The sequence below is a fragment of the Theileria equi genome, assembly GCF_000342415.1.
Source record: "Theileria equi strain WA chromosome 4 map unlocalized gcontig_1105316255039, whole genome shotgun sequence".
Lineage (NCBI taxonomy): Eukaryota > Apicomplexa > Aconoidasida > Piroplasmida > Theileriidae > Theileria > Theileria equi.
The window spans coordinates 123,533-141,044 of NW_004668229.1; the positions used below are offsets into that span (position 1 = coordinate 123,533).

Sequence of the window (17,512 nt, forward strand, 5' to 3'; positions counted from 1 at the left end):
GATGCGCACGTATCACTAAAAAACCTGGACTGTGTGCGGAAAATGAGGTTTCTCGCTTGTATGCCCCTCATTCTGTATTTACACTCTATATGAAGGTTTAGAGCATCTGCTTCTCATTGACCCATGGGGTAGCATGGCGTTGAGATTCTGTCCATTTTTTGTTGATAATGTGCGCACACCTCTCAAATGTATTTGGGAGTATTACTTTATACTTTGGTGTATTCTGTGAGTTGTGCAGTTTCAGATACGGATGACCAATTTTTGGTGGAAATCCCAAATATACACAGTACACAGGAGTATGTTTTCCTCTGGTAATTTCCAAATGTATACATTTCAGGATATATGGAAGCTTTGTAAATGAGCCCAAACCGAAAAACTTGACAGAAGTTGGAGGAAAACTTTTGACAGCGGCGGTGGTATGTCTTGTAGATTCCAGTATTTTGTCTTTAGAAAAATCACAAGAACCAAAAAACAATTGATGGAAAGTGCGCACAGGATTTCTCTCGCAACTGTCCAGGTATGATGTGTGTGCTAGTTTCATTCATAATTCCTGCAGAAGGATGGGAGGTACTTTATTCTTATCAATTAAACATCTTGACAGGAAATTGACAAGTACTGTAAAGCTCCAGAATCTTACAACGGTGACTGTAAAACCTTGGTATCTTTTGAAACACTAACCCCGGAGGAGAAGATTAATTGGTCAACTTCGTGCAACGTAAGTTTGTATGCACATTTGACAGTAATCTACAGGCACCGTGGCCATGCAAGATAGACGAAGAAGATCCGAAATTTGGTTGTGACGATTCTAAAAGAAATTATCTGCAGCCATGTCCAGAACTGTTTTTGAAGCAGAAATCAGAGACCTCTGGAAAGTATTTTTGCGTTCCGGATCCCTCCACTTATACTGGCCCATGTGATTCTTTTATGGATTTTACGGAGTTTTCGCGAGAGTCTAAGCAACTATGGGCAAAATCATGTGGCACAAATTGGCCATGTTTTACAAAATGCTTGTTTGTATTTGAAGATTGTCCTATGGACTGGGTTAAAGCTGAGGACGGTTCTTGCAAATCACCTTCATCATATACTGGAGAATGTGAACATACTGTCTTCTTTACTCACTATACTCAAAAAATGAAGGTTAATCACCTAGTTTCCTGTGAGATCCCCTTTGAGTGCTCTAGCGAATGCACAAGGGATTATGATGCATGTCCAGTTGATTGGACCATCCAGGGTAATGGATTATGTGTTTCTCCAAGTGATGTGGATCCTTGTACTGATGTATATAAGGAGATTGTAGCGTTGGTGGAAAATATACCGAATGCTATAAATATTAAAAAAATGACACGTGACATGAAAGTATTGTTTGAATCTAGATGTTCAACTGCAAACTGGCCGTGTTTAACACGAGATGAATATAATTGGGATCTTCCATGTCCACAGGGGTGGACTGTATCCAAAGAGGGAAAATGCATTCCTCCAGAGTTGGATGATGACGATATTTGTAAGAGCTCACGTGTATTTATCGATGAAGAAGAGAAACGTAAATTTGCATCACATTGTCGTTTAAACTGGCCAAGTATCCATGAAGAAAAGAGGGAGATTGTAAAGCATGAAAGCAAAGTGTCAAAAATTAGTGGACCTATAATTTACGGTTTGTTTGCCATGAGATTTTAAATATCCGTAGGTACCGGAAACGTCTACAAGACAAAAAATACAAACCAAGGGGACGAATTAAAGGAACCAAAGGATGTAGAATACAAATCGCATGTAAAGAGAATAAAGAGAAAATACAAGGCACTTGACTTGTAGTAGCAAAATTCTTGCAGAATATAAATTAATGTACATTTGTACAGCCTATAGTTATCCTTTCCCGGCTAGAATCAAAAATACTACAAATGCTGTCACTGCGTATTTGAAAGCTGGGACTTCATTTAGGTATATGCTTGCGATACCAATTTGCGGAATTTTCAAGAGTACAGTTCCCAGTATATTTGCATTGTCCAGCCACTTTACACCATGAGGGTAGAGTCCTCTATCGTGAACTTCGTTGTTGTCTCCCTTTGTCAGCACACTCAAGTCGTCAATTCCTGCGTGGAGTGAGATAGCACGATGTACAATAGGTATGTTACGACCAGGTACTTTGAAAACCACAATGTCTCCGCTGGTTATTGGCTCTTTCTTCATCAAAAATAGTATATCACCTCTGTAGAAGGACGGTTCCATGCTTCCACTCAAAACGACAACAATTGGAGAATCGGTACCTAAATATGATTTTGTCCACGTCTTTATGGGAGTGTGTATGCCATACATTGTTATATTTGCAAAATGGACATGTAATTCTTACCTGTAAGGATCATTGACAATTTCCAAAACATTAACGCCGTGAAGATCACAGTTGTCATGTAAAGGAAGTGTTCGATGATTTCCTTCGGCCTTTTCAGGAATATGCGAACCTCATTCCTGAGTTTACCGTATTCCTCTTTTATACGATCCATTTCTCTAGTCTAGATATATAATCGCGGGACTCAGCGTTGGCCAAGGCACACCACAAGGGACCCATGGCTAAAATATGAATCGTGTATATACAAATTATCTTCTAGAAGCCATTGGATAGGCTACAAAGCAACATTCTGTAATTTTTCTGGACTTGCGCTTAAAAGCTCCAATGAGATGCTCCTTAGAACCAAAGTACCTCTCCATGTTCATGGCAGGTTTGCCAAAGACATCCTTTACGTCAAATTTTGGAAATACTGGAGGTGAAAATATCAAAGCACAGTAGCTCAGAGGTACTCCAGACTGTGGCAAAACTGAGACATAATCAATGTCAAACCTAAACTTTGCTGTACCATTTTCATCTGGGACTTTGGGAGCACTCCAACCATATAGGCTACCTTTGTTTGATCTACGCTCCTCGGTGTGTATGTCGTAGCCAATCAGCAGTGCGCTGAACTTGTGTTGTATCCCATATAAGGTGAAGGTTGGAGATACTCCGTACGGCCTCTTTGCGTGAACCATGCACTTGATTTCCTGATCATCGTCCGATATATCATCACCTACATCCTCGGATATATCTTTTTCAATTGTATCATTTTCTTGTGTCTCCTGATCCATGGCGAGTGTAAAAAATTGCAGACCAACTATGGCCAATATGATAGATGGACCCTTTAGCTTCATGATTAAAATATTTGAGATGGATCTCTAACAGTCGCCCTGGAATTTTTTCCAGATCTACTCTATATTCTGGAGAAAATGTGCCTAGGTTTTGAAGATTGGATCTAGAGAAAATTCCAGACTCTCTTTTCCAGCAAGTATGCCTGCCAGTAAAATACCTCCATAAATCGTATTCCTCTTAAAGAATCCTAGGCAATCCACTGGATCGTTAAGATTTACCCTATTTATCTCCTTTTCCATCCAAATATGCGATAAAAGTGTAGAAGCGTAAAATGGAGTCGACAAATCTGCAATGTAACCGCATGCGGTCATTAGCAGTGTCATGTTATATGCCATTATTTTGCACATTTTCTTGGTGTCGTCACCCCTAATTATATGTAAAGTCATCAAAAGCGCTTACCAGTGAAGAGCCAAGGACTTTACCCCAATCATCTTGTCAAATTCTTTATCCTGGTGTGCATAAACCGTGTCATAAATTACAGTCCACATGCAAGCTGCACCGTAGATACACAATGGAGCCATAGTAATTGGGCCCAATGATATGCTTGTCCATGCCTAAAGTTCAACTATGATATGCGGAGCGTAAACGTACCATGAGGGTACCGATTGCCAAGGATGCCCCCAAAAATACCTGAGGATAGTTTGTAGAGCGCTTTAAAAACGGATAAACAGATGCCATTGTCGCTCCAATACACCCAAATCTTATCCTATTATGGCTATAATTCAATAGTTGGAACGTACGTGTTCATGTCAAATTGCAAGAGGATTCCCAGGGCAATGGAAGAATTGATTGCAAGAGTAATGAGAGCTGTAATAAATATTTAATATACGTATCACTAGATACCTTCCTTGTACGTAATTTCTTTGGCAGCCAATGGTCTTGATTTAGTCCTAGCGACCTGTCTATCAATCTTGGCATCGGCAAGGTCGTTTATGCAGCAACCCGCAAATCGTGTAAAAAAGGTTCCAAGAGCTAAAAGCGCAATCTTCTTCAATTCAACCAGAGTAACAACTGGAGGCAGAGCCAAAGCGGCACTCCACATTACCGGAATTCCGATTATAACAACAGGCATGAGAGTGTGACATCTCATTAACCTGCTACAGGAGGCAATTTTACCCCTTAAATCGAGTTTGTGTTGTTCAAATGTTCCACTAGCAGTCGATATTTCCCTTTGTTTGTCACAGATGGATGGAATCAAGGCATTTTTTCCGTATCCTCCTACATGTCTTGACAGACTCATGCGAAATTTGACATTTCTATGATATGAATAGCTACAAAAACGATGCAATGAATAATAAGGAAGCTGATGTATAGAGGCAAGGTTTAAAATTGGTATAGTTCCTACATTTTTACGGTGAAATATTGCTACAGCATCTACGCGCATACAGCCCCTTGCTATCAGCCAAATATTATGCATCTTGCGACCACAGCTTCTAGACAAGGATAGCTAGTGAAAAATCGCGGATAAATGCCGACAATTCCCCATTCGACTAGGTGCGTATACCATCTGCAGATTATACATCTTTATGAGGACAAACTCAACGCTAAATAAAACTGAAATGCTTCATCATATGACTCTCTAAGTTCTTTACTCTTGAACAACTTTGAAATGGGAGCAAATTGTGATCGTATTGGCATTGGATTCCTGTATACACTCTTTATCCACTTTATATACTCCGATTCATCATTAATATTGCCTACAGGTAAGCCTCCAAGGATGTTTGTATATTTTGAGGAGAGGTTGTTTCCATTATCTCTGCGTTCACCGAAGGTGAAGGATACGTTGGCATTGGCACTCAGTCCCTTATCATGTTTAGCAACAGAAGCATCGATACCTATGGAATTACCTCTGTTGTTATTTGTACTATTGTTTTCTGCGCTCTCTTGGCTAACGCTTGTTATTTTACCTCCTGAAAGATGAATAAATGGATGTCTAGAAAAATAATTACCGATCTTTATATTGTACGAAAAGTGAGTTCCAAACTGATCAAAAAGATCCATCCATGGTTTTATAGATTCTCTGCAATCAGGATTTTCTGGGTTCATGGAATACTGCACAACTCTACATTTTTTCGTAGCTTCTTTAAATCCATGTCCAAGTTTCTTGGCAGCCAATATAAATGATCTTCTTAGCTTCCTAGTTTCATTATCTACTATGGTAAAACTAACCAATTTGAATGAATAGGCAAGCCTGCTTCTAACAAAAAACAATAGGAACGATCGATATAAATATTGTTTCCAGTGGACTTCAAGGTTTCTTTGGCCCTGGAGTAGTTGGTGGAAAGGGAAAATTTTGCGGAATTCTCAATTGCAGAAACTGAAACATCACTATCAATTTCAGCTATAGCTCTATATTCCTCAATGTTTTTTACAACATCAACCTGAGTTCCATTGTAAACCAGAAAAAATAAACCTTGTTCGATCTCTTGCAGGCTACAAGCGGACGAATCCAAGCTCCGTTTATCTTTGCGAATACACCTCTTCTTGCATGACTTGTTGTTTTTTGAATGATTGAATAGGATATTATCGGTTCTCTGTACCCTGGGTCTATTAAAGTTCCCGGGTCTCCAAAAGGGCTTCCAAACAATATATCATACCCACAACCAAGATACTCTACATTATTAAAATAAAATCTCAAAATTACCTAGGGCTGGGATTTTTCTATTTGTGTGAACACTTTTAATGATATCTGTATATCTAATGTGAACAAGATTGAGCAAATACACACCACCCTTTGATTCTTTGCTTACTCTAATTTGTGAATTAATCGCAATTATTCCGTACGATAAAGCAATGAGAAATAACATTTTGTATAAAGTGTACAACAAGTCGCACGGATGAATCTTTAAATTAGACAAAATATCAGTGACGCTATGCTACTACAAATTTGACAATTTACGTTGCAATTTGGTAGATTCTTTGTGCATTCTTCAACTTTTATCGCATTTTCTTGAGCCAGTTTCTTAAATACCAAGCCTAAAAATAAACGTGCTTGAGGTCACTAATTTTTACCATTTACCGGTTGATACCCCTCACCATTACACTTATTTGACAATAAATTGTCCCCGAGAGATGTTTCAACTTTGATATACTACAAATGGTCTACAATCACGATAATTATTACCCTTGTGTCCAGACTATTTGGAGGTACACAAATGATCCATATAATGCCGTTCGGACCCAAGTTTGTAATTCCACACACTTTTCCCCCTATAACATATTTATATCAGATAAAAACGTACCAGATATGCATCTTCTGATGAAGATCTTATCATTATCGTCTTTAAAACGCAAGATCATTCCGAATGCAATAACCATTTTTCCAGAGCACTTAGCTTCGCTCTGCAAACCAATAATATTTGAATAAGCAACAAACCCATAATGTGTTTCCATTTAGTCCTTTTACCAGCTTCTGCTGGAAATTATATAGCCTAGTAGAGTGGCATGCGGCCCAAACGAATGATGACGAGACGCTCTTGGATGACTCCAATAAACACGCATTCCTACAAATATATTCAATTTTTAACAATACATACAGTCCTGAATAACATAATTTAGCTTGTAAAATTTCTCCATCCGCGTTAAATGTAACACCAAACCCATAAAGTATCCTTTCCTCGTTTGAGCAAACTTCATTATTCACGTCCGATTTAAGCAAAATTGTATTATTTGCTTCCTTGATCTAAAGTTTATATTTTATTATAAATTTTCTTACAAGCTTAGACATTGTATTTTCCAAATAGTTAGAATTTACAACATCTTTACCCTTTGTTCTAGAGTAATATTCTAGAGCTGATTTTAAAATTTTAAAATGTTCCCTATCACTAACAATCTCCTCAATTGGAGAAATCTCAACTTTTATAGGAGCTGGATTTTTAGAAACGGACATTACCCATTCTGTTAATACATCATTAGATAATTCTGGGCTTGAAGGCTCTGGACCAATGGTGAATGTATAAACATCTTTTGTATCTCCAGAATTATCATATTTGGAGGACCTTTCATCAAGATCTTCGGATTCACTATTGATTAATCCGAAAAATGTGCTACTTCCTATCGTTGTCTTGTTAGTGTATTTGCCTCTATTTTTAGAATCGTAGCTATTCTTTCTCAGGAACTTTCGAATTATACCTCCTGAATTCAGAATATTTGCGATACATGTAGTACCCATTGTTATTTTTGTTGTAACATGAGTTCCATAATCTATAAAAAATTTCATAAATGGCATTATGCATCTGGAGCATTTAGGATTATATGGGTCTTTTAGATACAAATCTGGTGGACATTCACTTGTGTCAAAATTCCCTTTACATGATTCTACAAGTTCTTGTATAACCTTATGAAGTAACTTCATATTTTTTCTACAAGCTATTAATGTGTAAGAATCAGTTACCTCTCTTTTATGTTTGATATCCCGGCACTATAGACTGTACATTGATACTTTTTAATTAAAAGTTTCCTGTAGCGTTTTAGAGTGTCAAGAAGGTCATCATTTATTGCTTCATTTTTATAATGGCTTGACCATATATTTGAATAGCTTTCTTCATTATTAACCTCTAACGTTTTAACCAAGTTTTCTTCACTATCTATTATAGTTTCCTAACATCTTTTATCAACTTCAATGAACCATTTACCTCTATAGATATATTACACATGAATTCATTTCTTATCCATATGCCAAAGTCGTCGTTTGAATCACCAAAAGAATACGAATCCATAACTGGACTCCGATAATTATTGACATTAAAAGACGATTTTTCATCCACGGATGATCCGCTGAGAATATCATATCCACATCCTAGGTACTCTATAGAGATTAATAGACATTATTTTGAGGGTTACCTATATTTGGAGTTGATGTTTGCTTAAATATTGCAACTTGTTTACTACTAGGGACAGGAAACTTGTCACCAAAAGTGACTTTGCCGCCTCTACCATTCGTATTAAGGACGGTCTCTCCATGAAATGAATTTTTAAAACAAGAAATTATCATTAAAAACAGAGCAGCTATCATTGTATTCTTTAAATAGGCATATCTTTGTGTGCATTACACTCATGAATCAGTTAACGTACAAAATAAATTAATTCTTGTTTCTACTTTTATAGAGATTAAATGCCTTCCAATATGATAATTGGAGTTCATTCGGAATGAAAAGAGCTAATGGAGTTGTTTCTATTCTAATAGGCATTGGATTAAGATCTACTGTTCTTATCCAGTTCCCGAAAGATTTATCGTCAAGATTTACGTCAAATGAGTCACCACCTATAATATACACTTTAGAATATTGTTTCTCTTTTGAAAAACTATTATATTCCTTCTTCTCATCATTGGATGAGAAGTTTATACTTCCGATGTGAGCATTAATTTCAACCTGTCTTGCATTTTTATTGTTCAACGTATTTTTTGCATTTTGAGCATCCACTTTCTCTAAATTTATTATTTTCCCACCTAAATATATTTTTTAAACATGTGTTAATGAATGATCATGTATATTATTCACGTCTTACCAAATGTAATTCTTGTAAGCGTATGAGTTCCGTATTCATCAAAAAGGAAAAACCACTTTTCAATAATTTCTTTACACACAGAATCATTTTCAGCCAACTTACAGCCATCCTTTTTTAGAATTTCCATCAATTCATGAATAACAGCTTCGAATCCAGCAGAGAAGTTCCTGAAAATTGATTTCTAAAAAATTAATAGATACCACTTGTGAGAAAGAATCATTCCTGTGCTGTATATGGCACAGTACGTTTTATATGCCACAAGTTCAGAGTTTTGTTCTTCTACCCATTGTTTTAAACTGTTGAATTCTTTTGTGGCCTTTATCAATGGTTCCCCAGACCCAAAAGAAGTCGTTATATCTTCTGAGATAATTTCTTCTAGCGAGCTACTAGAGTCAAGTTTTCTAGACTATGGATGTTATTTTTATACAGTGAATCTACCTTATGTGATTTATGACACGCGGCTTCTTGCCTAAACCAAACACCAATTGGAGTATTTTTTCTTTTATTTACATTGCATTCCCACTTGAACTGAATAACTGGCTGCATGTATCCCGGATCTATGTACATTTCATCACTCCCAAATGGCAATGCTTTAAGTATATTGTATCCAGTTCCCAGATATTCTATACATTTGTATCTCATTAGCCTAAGGTACCTAGTCCCGGGATATTATTTTCCGGTTTTAAGAATTCATCTCCTATGTTTTGACAGATTGTAACTAGTTTTTCTTTTGGAGCGTTTTCTGGATATTTATATCGACGTAAATATGAACACTACCGCTTGGTTTTACAGTATCTTTAGCTGTTATATAGGCGCTCAAGAATGAATGCAACAAGAGAATAACTCCTTTAAAAGATACAAACATCATTAACTCACATGTTAACCGTATTTAACGAGTGAATCAATGACAGAGCGTACTTTGACTCGGTTATTATTGAGAACCTCCCTTGATACACAGCATGACACTTGGTCTCATTCAGCCACTTAATCAAACAGGGAAGTATATATTCAAAATTAATGGTTAAGTAGACAAATGAGTATCCATGTCACATACAGTTCAATATTTGTGGATATGGTTTAGACTAAATTTCTATAGGCGAATTCAGGATCACATGAGCTCTTTTGCTAATGGAAGGTCGTATCATCATTACAAAGTCAAACATTTACCTCGAGACTAGGTATATTTCTACACACACGAAGAATGCATAACGAAGAAAATTCTCCGCTGCTGGAAGGTCTCTAAAAATTTCACACAGCAGCAATTTCTAAGGCTATTGCAGCAAGATATTTCATATTATTTATTTTGGAGTCAGTTTATTTGAATTTACCAAACATACGAGTCAGATATTATATCGCTGAAACATCGAGTCTAAGATTGAGGGCCATTGCGGATATTAGAATCAGAAGGTAGTGAAAACGTTTTTACAATGAGAAATCATATGGATATTCAAGTATAAAAATTTGTCGTTGGATGACTAGGTTAGTTTTACTTGTCTAAACCTATGAGGGTATCTCTTCTCTATTTCTTGGCTCTATACTTGGGAATCTCTTTAAATATTATATATTGCGAATAAATGTACTTGGAAACTTCATATATAACCGATGTGTGCAGAGGTAGCCGTTATTCGATTGTGCTGTGGATAGGGTATAGATTGCTGGGATGTTACTGGTGACAGATAGTGCTTTATTGTGGTAGAATACACTCCCATATCCCATTGTAGTCACCTTTTGTCCCGTATTTTAAACCTTTTCTTGTAGTTTTCTCTTGTTATTTCAAAAATGTACATACACATTACATTATTATTGTAGGCAGTTTGAGTTCCGTAGTGGATAAAATTTCACAGAGTTATCGTATGAAAAAATTTCCGATATACAGTTGAATCACGTGAAGACGCTGTAAATAATCGTTGTCTTTTCAGTCTGATTTAGTTTTCACAGTTAATGGTAGAGAATAATCGACTTACTGTCTAATTCCGTCCTTCTTCAAGTTTTTGGAATAGAGGATGGAAATTACATCTGATTCTGGGATTTTCATTGTTTCATAATGTAAAGAAGAAGTTTTGCTGTAAACGTCAGTGTAGGTGTTACACATTTGTTAGTGTTTTGTAAAGGTACCCTTGTGAAAGTTAACGAGGTATCCTTGTTTGTATTGTAATGTAGCAATCACACAGTGGAACTAGGCTCTTGTATTTGCTAGCTCTTAATATTTTTGTTTTGCACATGGTAAATCTTTTACACCTTCTTCCACAAGGCTATATTTAGCTTCTTGTACATAGTAATCCAGTGTATCATTTTTTGTGAAAATGATATATACTTCCGATAAAAGCATTGGTCTCAAAGAAGAGACCCCTTTATCGGATTGTAAAGATGTTGACACAAAAAGCTTATCAGATATTCATCTGATGCTTACTGCTTCAGACGGTCGTAAGGATGTTAACTCTACATCCTCCTTTCATATAAACTGTAAGAATCCGTTGGATTATAGGTCAAAGTCTAAAACCTCAACTTTAGATTTAAGAGGTAATGGGCTATTTGTAAAGGATCACGATCTTTGTTTTAAGAATGACTCACTTTTACGCAATGTTTCGACGGATATAGGATCCGTACGTTCACGTCTTTATGACGATAACGAATTTAGAGATTACGCAAGGGCCACCATAAATGAAATCAACAATAGAGATTTACGGTCTAATGATGGAAGAAATTTATCTAGGTTGATCAATGTTGTAAAAAGTGAAGATACCCTTACAGAGAGAAAGGGTGGGCTTACATGGATTAGAACAGGCGATGACTCACAACTACCATATATAGAGAACACTTGGCTAAAACACATGATTAGAATGCTACAGTCAGATAAACAAGCATTAGTTAGTTTCTTTAGGAACTTGGAAAAATGCCTATATGATGCAGTTGTATTCTTGTACAATGAAGGTATAAAGCCATACTTGGGTGACGTTGCAAACCAAATGAAGAGGTCTATTGCAGACAACTTTTGGAGTGCAGCAGAGGTTGCATATGTATCTCTACACTGTCGTGATGTTGTCGAATTAAGAATTGAACTACGTGTGAAGGGTGAAATGGGTTGGGTTGTATATTTGCTAAAGGATCCTCCAAATTTCAAGGGGTTTGTAGACACACATAGTACAGTTGATGTTTATTCGCCATACCATTGGCGTGCTTTAAACAAATTTGCGGTTGAACTTATGTCTGTCTCATCCTCTGAGAATTCACCTGCCTTTAGCGGAGGGCGATATGCATTTGCAGAGAGGTTAAAGGAGAAAGTGGAAGCATTTAGAAATATGAGATTAGGTGAAGTTGTACACTTGGTACAACTTGCAATTTATAGTGGAGTTTTTGTGTACGCACAAAGAATACTGCTACCCGTTGCCGCATGTGAAAAGACAGCTGAAGAACTTTTTCCAAAACCAAAGAAAATACGTCACCCAATTTGTTCTTCTATGGATGAGGTATTAAGGATTGTCTCTCTTTTGGTTGATAATAGAAGAAATGGATTAGTTTTGGCACAGTTGAAACAACAATTTATGTTACAATATAATAGAGAATTAAATCCTCTATCTTTTGGGTTTAGGAAATTACAAAACCTCCTTTTGTCTGATGCGTTTAGTGCATATTATAACTTATTTGTTCCAATCGATAGTCCTCATAGGACGCATATTCAGCACAAGAAATATCCCATACCACCAGGTTGTAGGATTTTTAAGCAATCAAAACTGGCATTTGATCCTACAAAATTTTCATCACCACTGGATGACTGGTATGATGAACCTTGTGTCAATTTTTCTGTGGATTCTTTCCCTTCAAATCTAAAGTACACGCTATCCGTTGTCCTAGACGATTCCACTCAGGACTGCCCACACAACAATGGCATTACGTGTGACGCTTGATGGATAATTTATGTTTAAAATCAGTCGCTGTCGATGCTAATTCCGACTAAATTCACAAGAGTTCTCAACTCGCAAGCGAGTTCTGTTTGAATTTATTATCGACTGAATGAACATACTAGATAGGCCGAGTCCCAATTTTGCACTTGTCTGGACACCATATTTATTCCTTTTAAACATACCGGTATTACATTGCATTTGATATCGGAGTCTCTTAGCTGCCTGTAGAAATCATCTGTTACTTTGGCGGACCTTTCACTTGCGACGTCCATTTTTGAGATGACAACTGCATACGGTTTTTGGGCCAAATCAGATCCGTATTCTTCTACTTGTGCTCTGTAGATTTTACATGGGTGAAAGGTCATGTACCTTAGTATCATAAAGTTTTCCATGGGAGTGTAGGTAGGATTACAAGCATCAATTACATATAGTAATGCTTTTGTTCTTTCAACGTGTCTGAGAAATTCTTGAGTGAGCCTACACTCCACTATTCCAGGCAAATCAGCCATTGATAGTGATGCTCCTATAGTTATATTTTGTTTTTACTTGCAACGATACCATCAGTGTATTTTATATATCCTATGTAAGGGGACAATGTGGTAAATGGATAGGCTGCAATTTTTGCATTCGCTCTAGTTACCTGTAAATCCGTCATGATATCCTTTAGTACATACCGATGATAGTAATGTAGATTTACCAACATTAGGCAATCCCAAAAGGCCAATATCTGCGATTGATTTCAACTCTATTTCCTATTTAAATATACATGGAAAAAATAAGGGATACATAGTAGTTTTCTTCAGGTTCCTTTCCAGATTCCGATTCATAAGGCGTCCTGAGTAAATTTAAACCATCATTAAAATGCTTACTTCATGTTGTTTCCAGAACCTCCTCTCCCTCCTAGGGCTAAAAGAACCTTTTCATATGTCTAAAGGAGTTTGTGGTGGAACAGTTAAACAAACTGTAGAGTTTATATCAGCTATGAGTTTCTTTTTCCAGTTTTTGCAATTGGCTCTCCAGTTATCCAAATCCCCTACTGGATCAAATTTGTAAATTAGGGTACCCAGTGGAACCCGCAGTATGATATCTTCTCCAGTCATTCCGCTGGTTCTTCCACCCTAAGTTTATATATAAGGGGGTATTTATGAAGTACATACTAGGCCATTGGAACCGTTTTGCGCTCTTACAATGCTAGGAATTGACTTGAGATCACAGCGCTCGTCAGCTCTTGTTATTGGTGCGGCATATATGCTTCCTCCTCTTCCTCCTGAACCACCAACGGGTAATCCCGGACCCATAAGTCGATGTGGACCATGTTTTGAGAACGCAAGTGCTCCATCTCCTCCTTTACCACCGATACACTGTAAGTTTATTAGTATTTGTATGCATTGATAACGCGCATCAACAAAGACAAACTTTTATGCGTTTTATATCAACAATCGGTCCAGAAAATCTAACTCTATCATAAACTACAGGGTTATTTACAACTCTCTGCAGATCCTTCATAAATCTAAACCTTCTGCTCCATATCGAATGAAGAACATACACCATAAGAATCACAGAAAAAGTAAGGAATACCCCAAAGATTCCTACTCATTCGTAGTTTTCCATTATATGTTTTTTACATAAATGAACTGTAAAATAGAGGAACATATAATATGCTAGTTTGCCATTAGTTTGCATTCAAAAGTTTGTCTGTTATATTTTTCTGCTCCATATCTCACATGTTTTGAAAAACTTGTTAGTTTAATAACATTTAACAATGGTTAAAACATGGAAGATCACATAAGTTTCGAAATGTGTGCAATTATCTGCTAGCGTAGTATCCACGTTTAAATGAATACGTGTTCATTCCTTTTGTCTGTAATATTAGCACTTTTGTATATTTCAGGATGTTCTGTATACTCTTTTCGGACGTTTTTAAGGAATCCTGTATCGTCAGCTTTTATCACTGGACAACATTATCGCAATAGGTTACTACGGCAGGGTCGAGTAGACGTTAAACTGGGCGATACTGACACGGATCCTGAAGAATCCAATAAATATAACAACGACAAAGCAAAACATAGTGGAGATGACGAAAGAAAAATATCTGAAGAACTGTCAGAGTTGATATCGCGAGAATGTGAAATTTCTAAGAACAACAATTCCACCGTGGATCTTTCAAAATATGATTGGTTTGATGACGAACCTTTCGATTCCTCAGATGAGGAATTTGCAAGGGAATACTGGGAGACACGACCCCCTGATATGGAAACAATTTACAAACACCTTGATCCCTACGGGGTTAGATATTTTACTCCACAAAATCGAAACGCCAATAGGTTTTTGGGAAGGGTTTATGGAGTTGGAAAACCAATCAGAGATGATGGAGACGATAAATTCAGTAATGTTTATTCTGCTGAGGAATTTATGTCAAAGTTCCCAAATTCACAAGCCTATGGGACACCAGATAACTTAAATAAAAAACCAAAACCTACTATATCACAAGACCATGATGCAAAATTTATCAGAAATGAAATCAGCGAATTTGATTTTGGAGATGAGTTTGATGAAGATGATGAAAGTATTGTTATGGAAGATGAATTGTGTCGCTATTTCTTAAGATTACCATTGATAGATTGGGTAGACGATGAAAAAGAGGCATATGAAATGGGTATGATCCGCATGAAGAAATCTAAAAATTATTCTAAACAACAACGGGATAAATATACTGCTGATTTTAGGTCCGTTTTTGCTTCAACTCCATGCAGTTCTGTGGGCGTTTTTGACATTGATACTGCAGATTCCCCTGAAACTGTTGTTATTAATCCCCAAAAATTATATATTAAAGAATATAAGCATAACGACCTTTTAAATGACATTGATAATTATGAATCTAAACCATATCCTTCAATAGTAGAGACTATCGCAAAAAGAGATTGCAACGAACCTATATTTTTTATAGGAGAAAAAGACAGACATGAATATTCTAAAGATAATAAAACCAAATTTGGGGTGAAAGATAGTAATTATGCTCGCGAACTCGAAGATCCTTTGGTATATGTAGGGATACCAAAGTCCTTTATAAAACCTGATGAAAGAGATTCTAAAATAGTGAACAATGCAGTCTTATTGAGAAGGAAGTACGATGAAACAGTTGGGAAGGTTATTGGAAAAATACCAATAGAGGATGGATACAATACTGGGATAATACTCATACACAATGAAGCAGACTTTTTGGATCAGAACATTAGATATTTAGCTGATGAACTCTCAGTAATATCGAATAGTTTTATATTTGTACCAAGATTACCAAATGATGATATGATGTTCACTTTGGCATTAAATAGACTAATAAAATTTGTCCAGCTCGTTTATAAAGTTGACAGATTGGGTTTTGTAGCCTTGGGAAGTCATGGACACAGAATTATAGACTATATATATAATGCAATGAAAGAAACGATCTCCGATATGCATGTCCCAAAAGATGAGGGAAAAGATTCTGACAGAATATCTTTATCGAGGCTACGCGATTTGATAAGTAGGCAGTCTATACCAATTTTGGATGATATATTAGAGTATATTAAAAATTCCTCACTGAGAACAAGTGAATTGGCAGCCAGAAAGGCCAGAGATGTAAATATAGTTAAACCACTCTCAAAGATCTTGCAAGCAGTTGCTTTGTTTGATACTGGCAATATCGATTTTAAAAAGATTTTGGATTTATCGCTTCCATTCCTTATATTGCAATCAAACAGAAGTGAATTATTTCATAGCATGCTACCGTTAGACGACCCAGAATTCACTGAAAAAAGGAAAAACTACAGACACCATCCTCAGTTAAAGGGTATGGATGTATTTAAATTTATCAAGGGAGAGCCTCCAAAGTCACTGCAGAAGATGATTGATGATGGAATGAAGTTTGTTTATCTCCCAAATGAATATACTCTTGATAGAGGAATAGAGCAATACCTCATATCTTCACGTCATAAAGGGGTTGACACACTGATGCGTGTTTATTTAAATGCTTCTTGTCATTACTATATGAACAAACCATCGGCAAGTAAAACAGAACGTGATGCTACAGGACACTCAATATCTTCTTGTGCAGGATGGCTTCAAGACTGGCTCTATTAGGCCTCTATAATTTACACATTTGCACTATGTGAGTATTAATTTCTATATTCTGCATAAATCTTCAGCAATTGCGTCCGTTAGCTTATAGGTTATGGCCTTCTCTGATTCCGAAGTACTTTACTTCATGAACAAGGCTCTTGACGAGGTATATTACATCTTTGAGTCATGTCCATTTTATTTAGGCAAAAATCGCTTTAGATCTTAATGAAGTAACGGTTGGATGTATTATAGTTTGTAAAAGTACTCGGGAAATTGTAGCATCTTCGAGCAATACCACTAACTTGACGCACAATGTGAGTTTTAACATATTCCTAGTGTTTATACGTTACAGTCTACGTGGCATTGTGAGTTAGATGCCATAAACAAGTTGCTTAGTCTGAATCCAGACAAGGACCTGTCCGCAAACAACACCGAGAATCTACATAAATTCTCATCAAAATACGCATTATTTGTAACATGTGAACCATGCATAATGTGTACTACTGCCCTGCAAATAGTAGGTTAGTAAGATGACGGATTACTAAACAATTCAGGTTTGACCGATGTATACTATGGCTGCTCAAATGACAAGTTCGGGGGCTGTGGATCCGTTCTATCACTTCACAAAAGGTTGGTGACTTATTAATGTAATATAATGTTTCAGCAACGGAGATCTTCCGAGGATTAATTGCAGAGGAGGGATACTGGCAGATGATGCCATAAAACTTTTGCAGACATTCTACTCCAGGGGTAATCCAAATGGTAAGAGAATATATAGCTTAGTATAATTTCCTAGCACCGGAACCAAAACGTAAACGAAAAATCTCTTGAT

The 17,512-nt window shown here is 36.6% G+C and overlaps 10 protein-coding genes across 10 annotated transcripts, besides 1 other annotated feature; 4 read left to right on the top strand and 6 right to left on the bottom strand.

The window, feature by feature from the left end:
- Nucleotides 1-186: 186 nt before the first annotated feature.
- BEWA_051870 (hypothetical protein) lies at nt 187-1,809 on the top strand (the record flags this gene model as incomplete). Its single annotated transcript, XM_004832528.1, has 6 exons — nt 187-296; nt 338-416; nt 451-528; nt 602-715; nt 751-1,651; nt 1,685-1,809. The coding sequence occupies 6 exons, from the start codon at nt 187-189 to the stop codon at nt 1,807-1,809; spliced, it is 1,407 nt and encodes a 468-aa protein (XP_004832585.1).
- A 51-nt stretch (nt 1,810-1,860) lies between these two features.
- BEWA_051880 (signal peptidase 1, putative) lies at nt 1,861-2,495 on the bottom strand (the record flags this gene model as incomplete). The annotated part of the gene is made up of 2 exons (XM_004832529.1): nt 1,861-2,261; nt 2,345-2,495. The coding sequence occupies 2 exons, from the start codon at nt 2,493-2,495 to the stop codon at nt 1,861-1,863; spliced, it is 552 nt and encodes a 183-aa protein (XP_004832586.1).
- Nucleotides 2,496-2,589: 94 nt separating this feature from the next.
- BEWA_051890 (signal peptide containing protein) lies at nt 2,590-3,174 on the bottom strand (the record flags this gene model as incomplete). Its single annotated transcript, XM_004832530.1, has 1 exon — nt 2,590-3,174. The coding sequence occupies one exon, from the start codon at nt 3,172-3,174 to the stop codon at nt 2,590-2,592; it is 585 nt and encodes a 194-aa protein (XP_004832587.1).
- An 81-nt stretch (nt 3,175-3,255) lies between these two features.
- On the bottom strand, nt 3,256-4,412 carry BEWA_051900 (4-hydroxybenzoate octaprenyltransferase, putative; the record flags this gene model as incomplete). Its single annotated transcript, XM_004832531.1, has 5 exons — nt 3,256-3,538; nt 3,572-3,726; nt 3,764-3,878; nt 3,913-3,979; nt 4,016-4,412. The coding sequence occupies 5 exons, from the start codon at nt 4,410-4,412 to the stop codon at nt 3,256-3,258; spliced, it is 1,017 nt and encodes a 338-aa protein (XP_004832588.1).
- A 284-nt stretch (nt 4,413-4,696) lies between these two features.
- On the bottom strand, nt 4,697-5,979 carry BEWA_051910 (MAC/Perforin domain containing protein; the record flags this gene model as incomplete). Its single annotated transcript, XM_004832532.1, has 5 exons — nt 4,697-5,082; nt 5,122-5,309; nt 5,342-5,553; nt 5,586-5,785; nt 5,817-5,979. 5 exons carry the CDS (start codon nt 5,977-5,979, stop codon nt 4,697-4,699), a joined length of 1,149 nt encoding a protein of 382 aa, XP_004832589.1.
- Nucleotides 5,980-6,263: 284 nt separating this feature from the next.
- BEWA_051920 (MAC/Perforin domain containing protein) lies at nt 6,264-9,545 on the bottom strand (the record flags this gene model as incomplete). The annotated part of the gene is made up of 12 exons (XM_004832533.1): nt 6,264-6,382; nt 6,415-6,514; nt 6,549-6,854; nt 6,888-7,533; nt 7,566-7,771; nt 7,807-7,970; nt 8,271-8,621; nt 8,681-8,847; nt 8,881-9,086; nt 9,119-9,303; nt 9,336-9,422; nt 9,458-9,545. 12 exons carry the CDS (start codon nt 9,543-9,545, stop codon nt 6,264-6,266), a joined length of 2,625 nt encoding a protein of 874 aa, XP_004832590.1.
- Nucleotides 6,861-6,882: a sequence feature (AT_rich).
- A 1,438-nt stretch (nt 9,546-10,983) lies between the features above and the next one.
- On the top strand, nt 10,984-12,585 carry BEWA_051930 (conserved hypothetical protein; the record flags this gene model as incomplete). Its single annotated transcript, XM_004832534.1, has 1 exon — nt 10,984-12,585. One exon carries the CDS (start codon nt 10,984-10,986, stop codon nt 12,583-12,585), a length of 1,602 nt encoding a protein of 533 aa, XP_004832591.1.
- A 20-nt stretch (nt 12,586-12,605) lies between these two features.
- On the bottom strand, nt 12,606-14,107 carry BEWA_051940 (small GTP-binding protein domain containing protein; the record flags this gene model as incomplete). Its single annotated transcript, XM_004832535.1, has 11 exons — nt 13,999-14,107; nt 13,740-13,943; nt 13,545-13,700; nt 13,452-13,510; nt 13,369-13,417; nt 13,257-13,334; nt 13,141-13,222; nt 12,952-13,105; nt 12,765-12,918; nt 12,702-12,732; nt 12,606-12,667 (listed from the first exon to the last, which is right to left on the bottom strand). The coding sequence occupies exons 1-11, from the start codon at nt 14,086-14,088 to the stop codon at nt 12,606-12,608; spliced, it is 1,119 nt and encodes a 372-aa protein (XP_004832592.1). The 5' UTR covers nt 14,089-14,107.
- A 311-nt stretch (nt 14,108-14,418) lies between these two features.
- On the top strand, nt 14,419-16,701 carry BEWA_051950 (conserved hypothetical protein; the record flags this gene model as incomplete). The annotated part of the gene is made up of 1 exon (XM_004832536.1): nt 14,419-16,701. The coding sequence occupies one exon, from the start codon at nt 14,419-14,421 to the stop codon at nt 16,699-16,701; it is 2,283 nt and encodes a 760-aa protein (XP_004832593.1).
- Nucleotides 16,702-16,792: 91 nt separating this feature from the next.
- On the top strand, nt 16,793-17,511 carry BEWA_051960 (cytosine deaminase, putative; the record flags this gene model as incomplete). Its single annotated transcript, XM_004832537.1, has 6 exons — nt 16,793-16,846; nt 16,884-16,994; nt 17,033-17,201; nt 17,235-17,310; nt 17,345-17,442; nt 17,477-17,511. The coding sequence occupies 6 exons, from the start codon at nt 16,793-16,795 to the stop codon at nt 17,509-17,511; spliced, it is 543 nt and encodes a 180-aa protein (XP_004832594.1).
- Between the last annotated feature and the right edge of the window lies 1 nt (nt 17,512).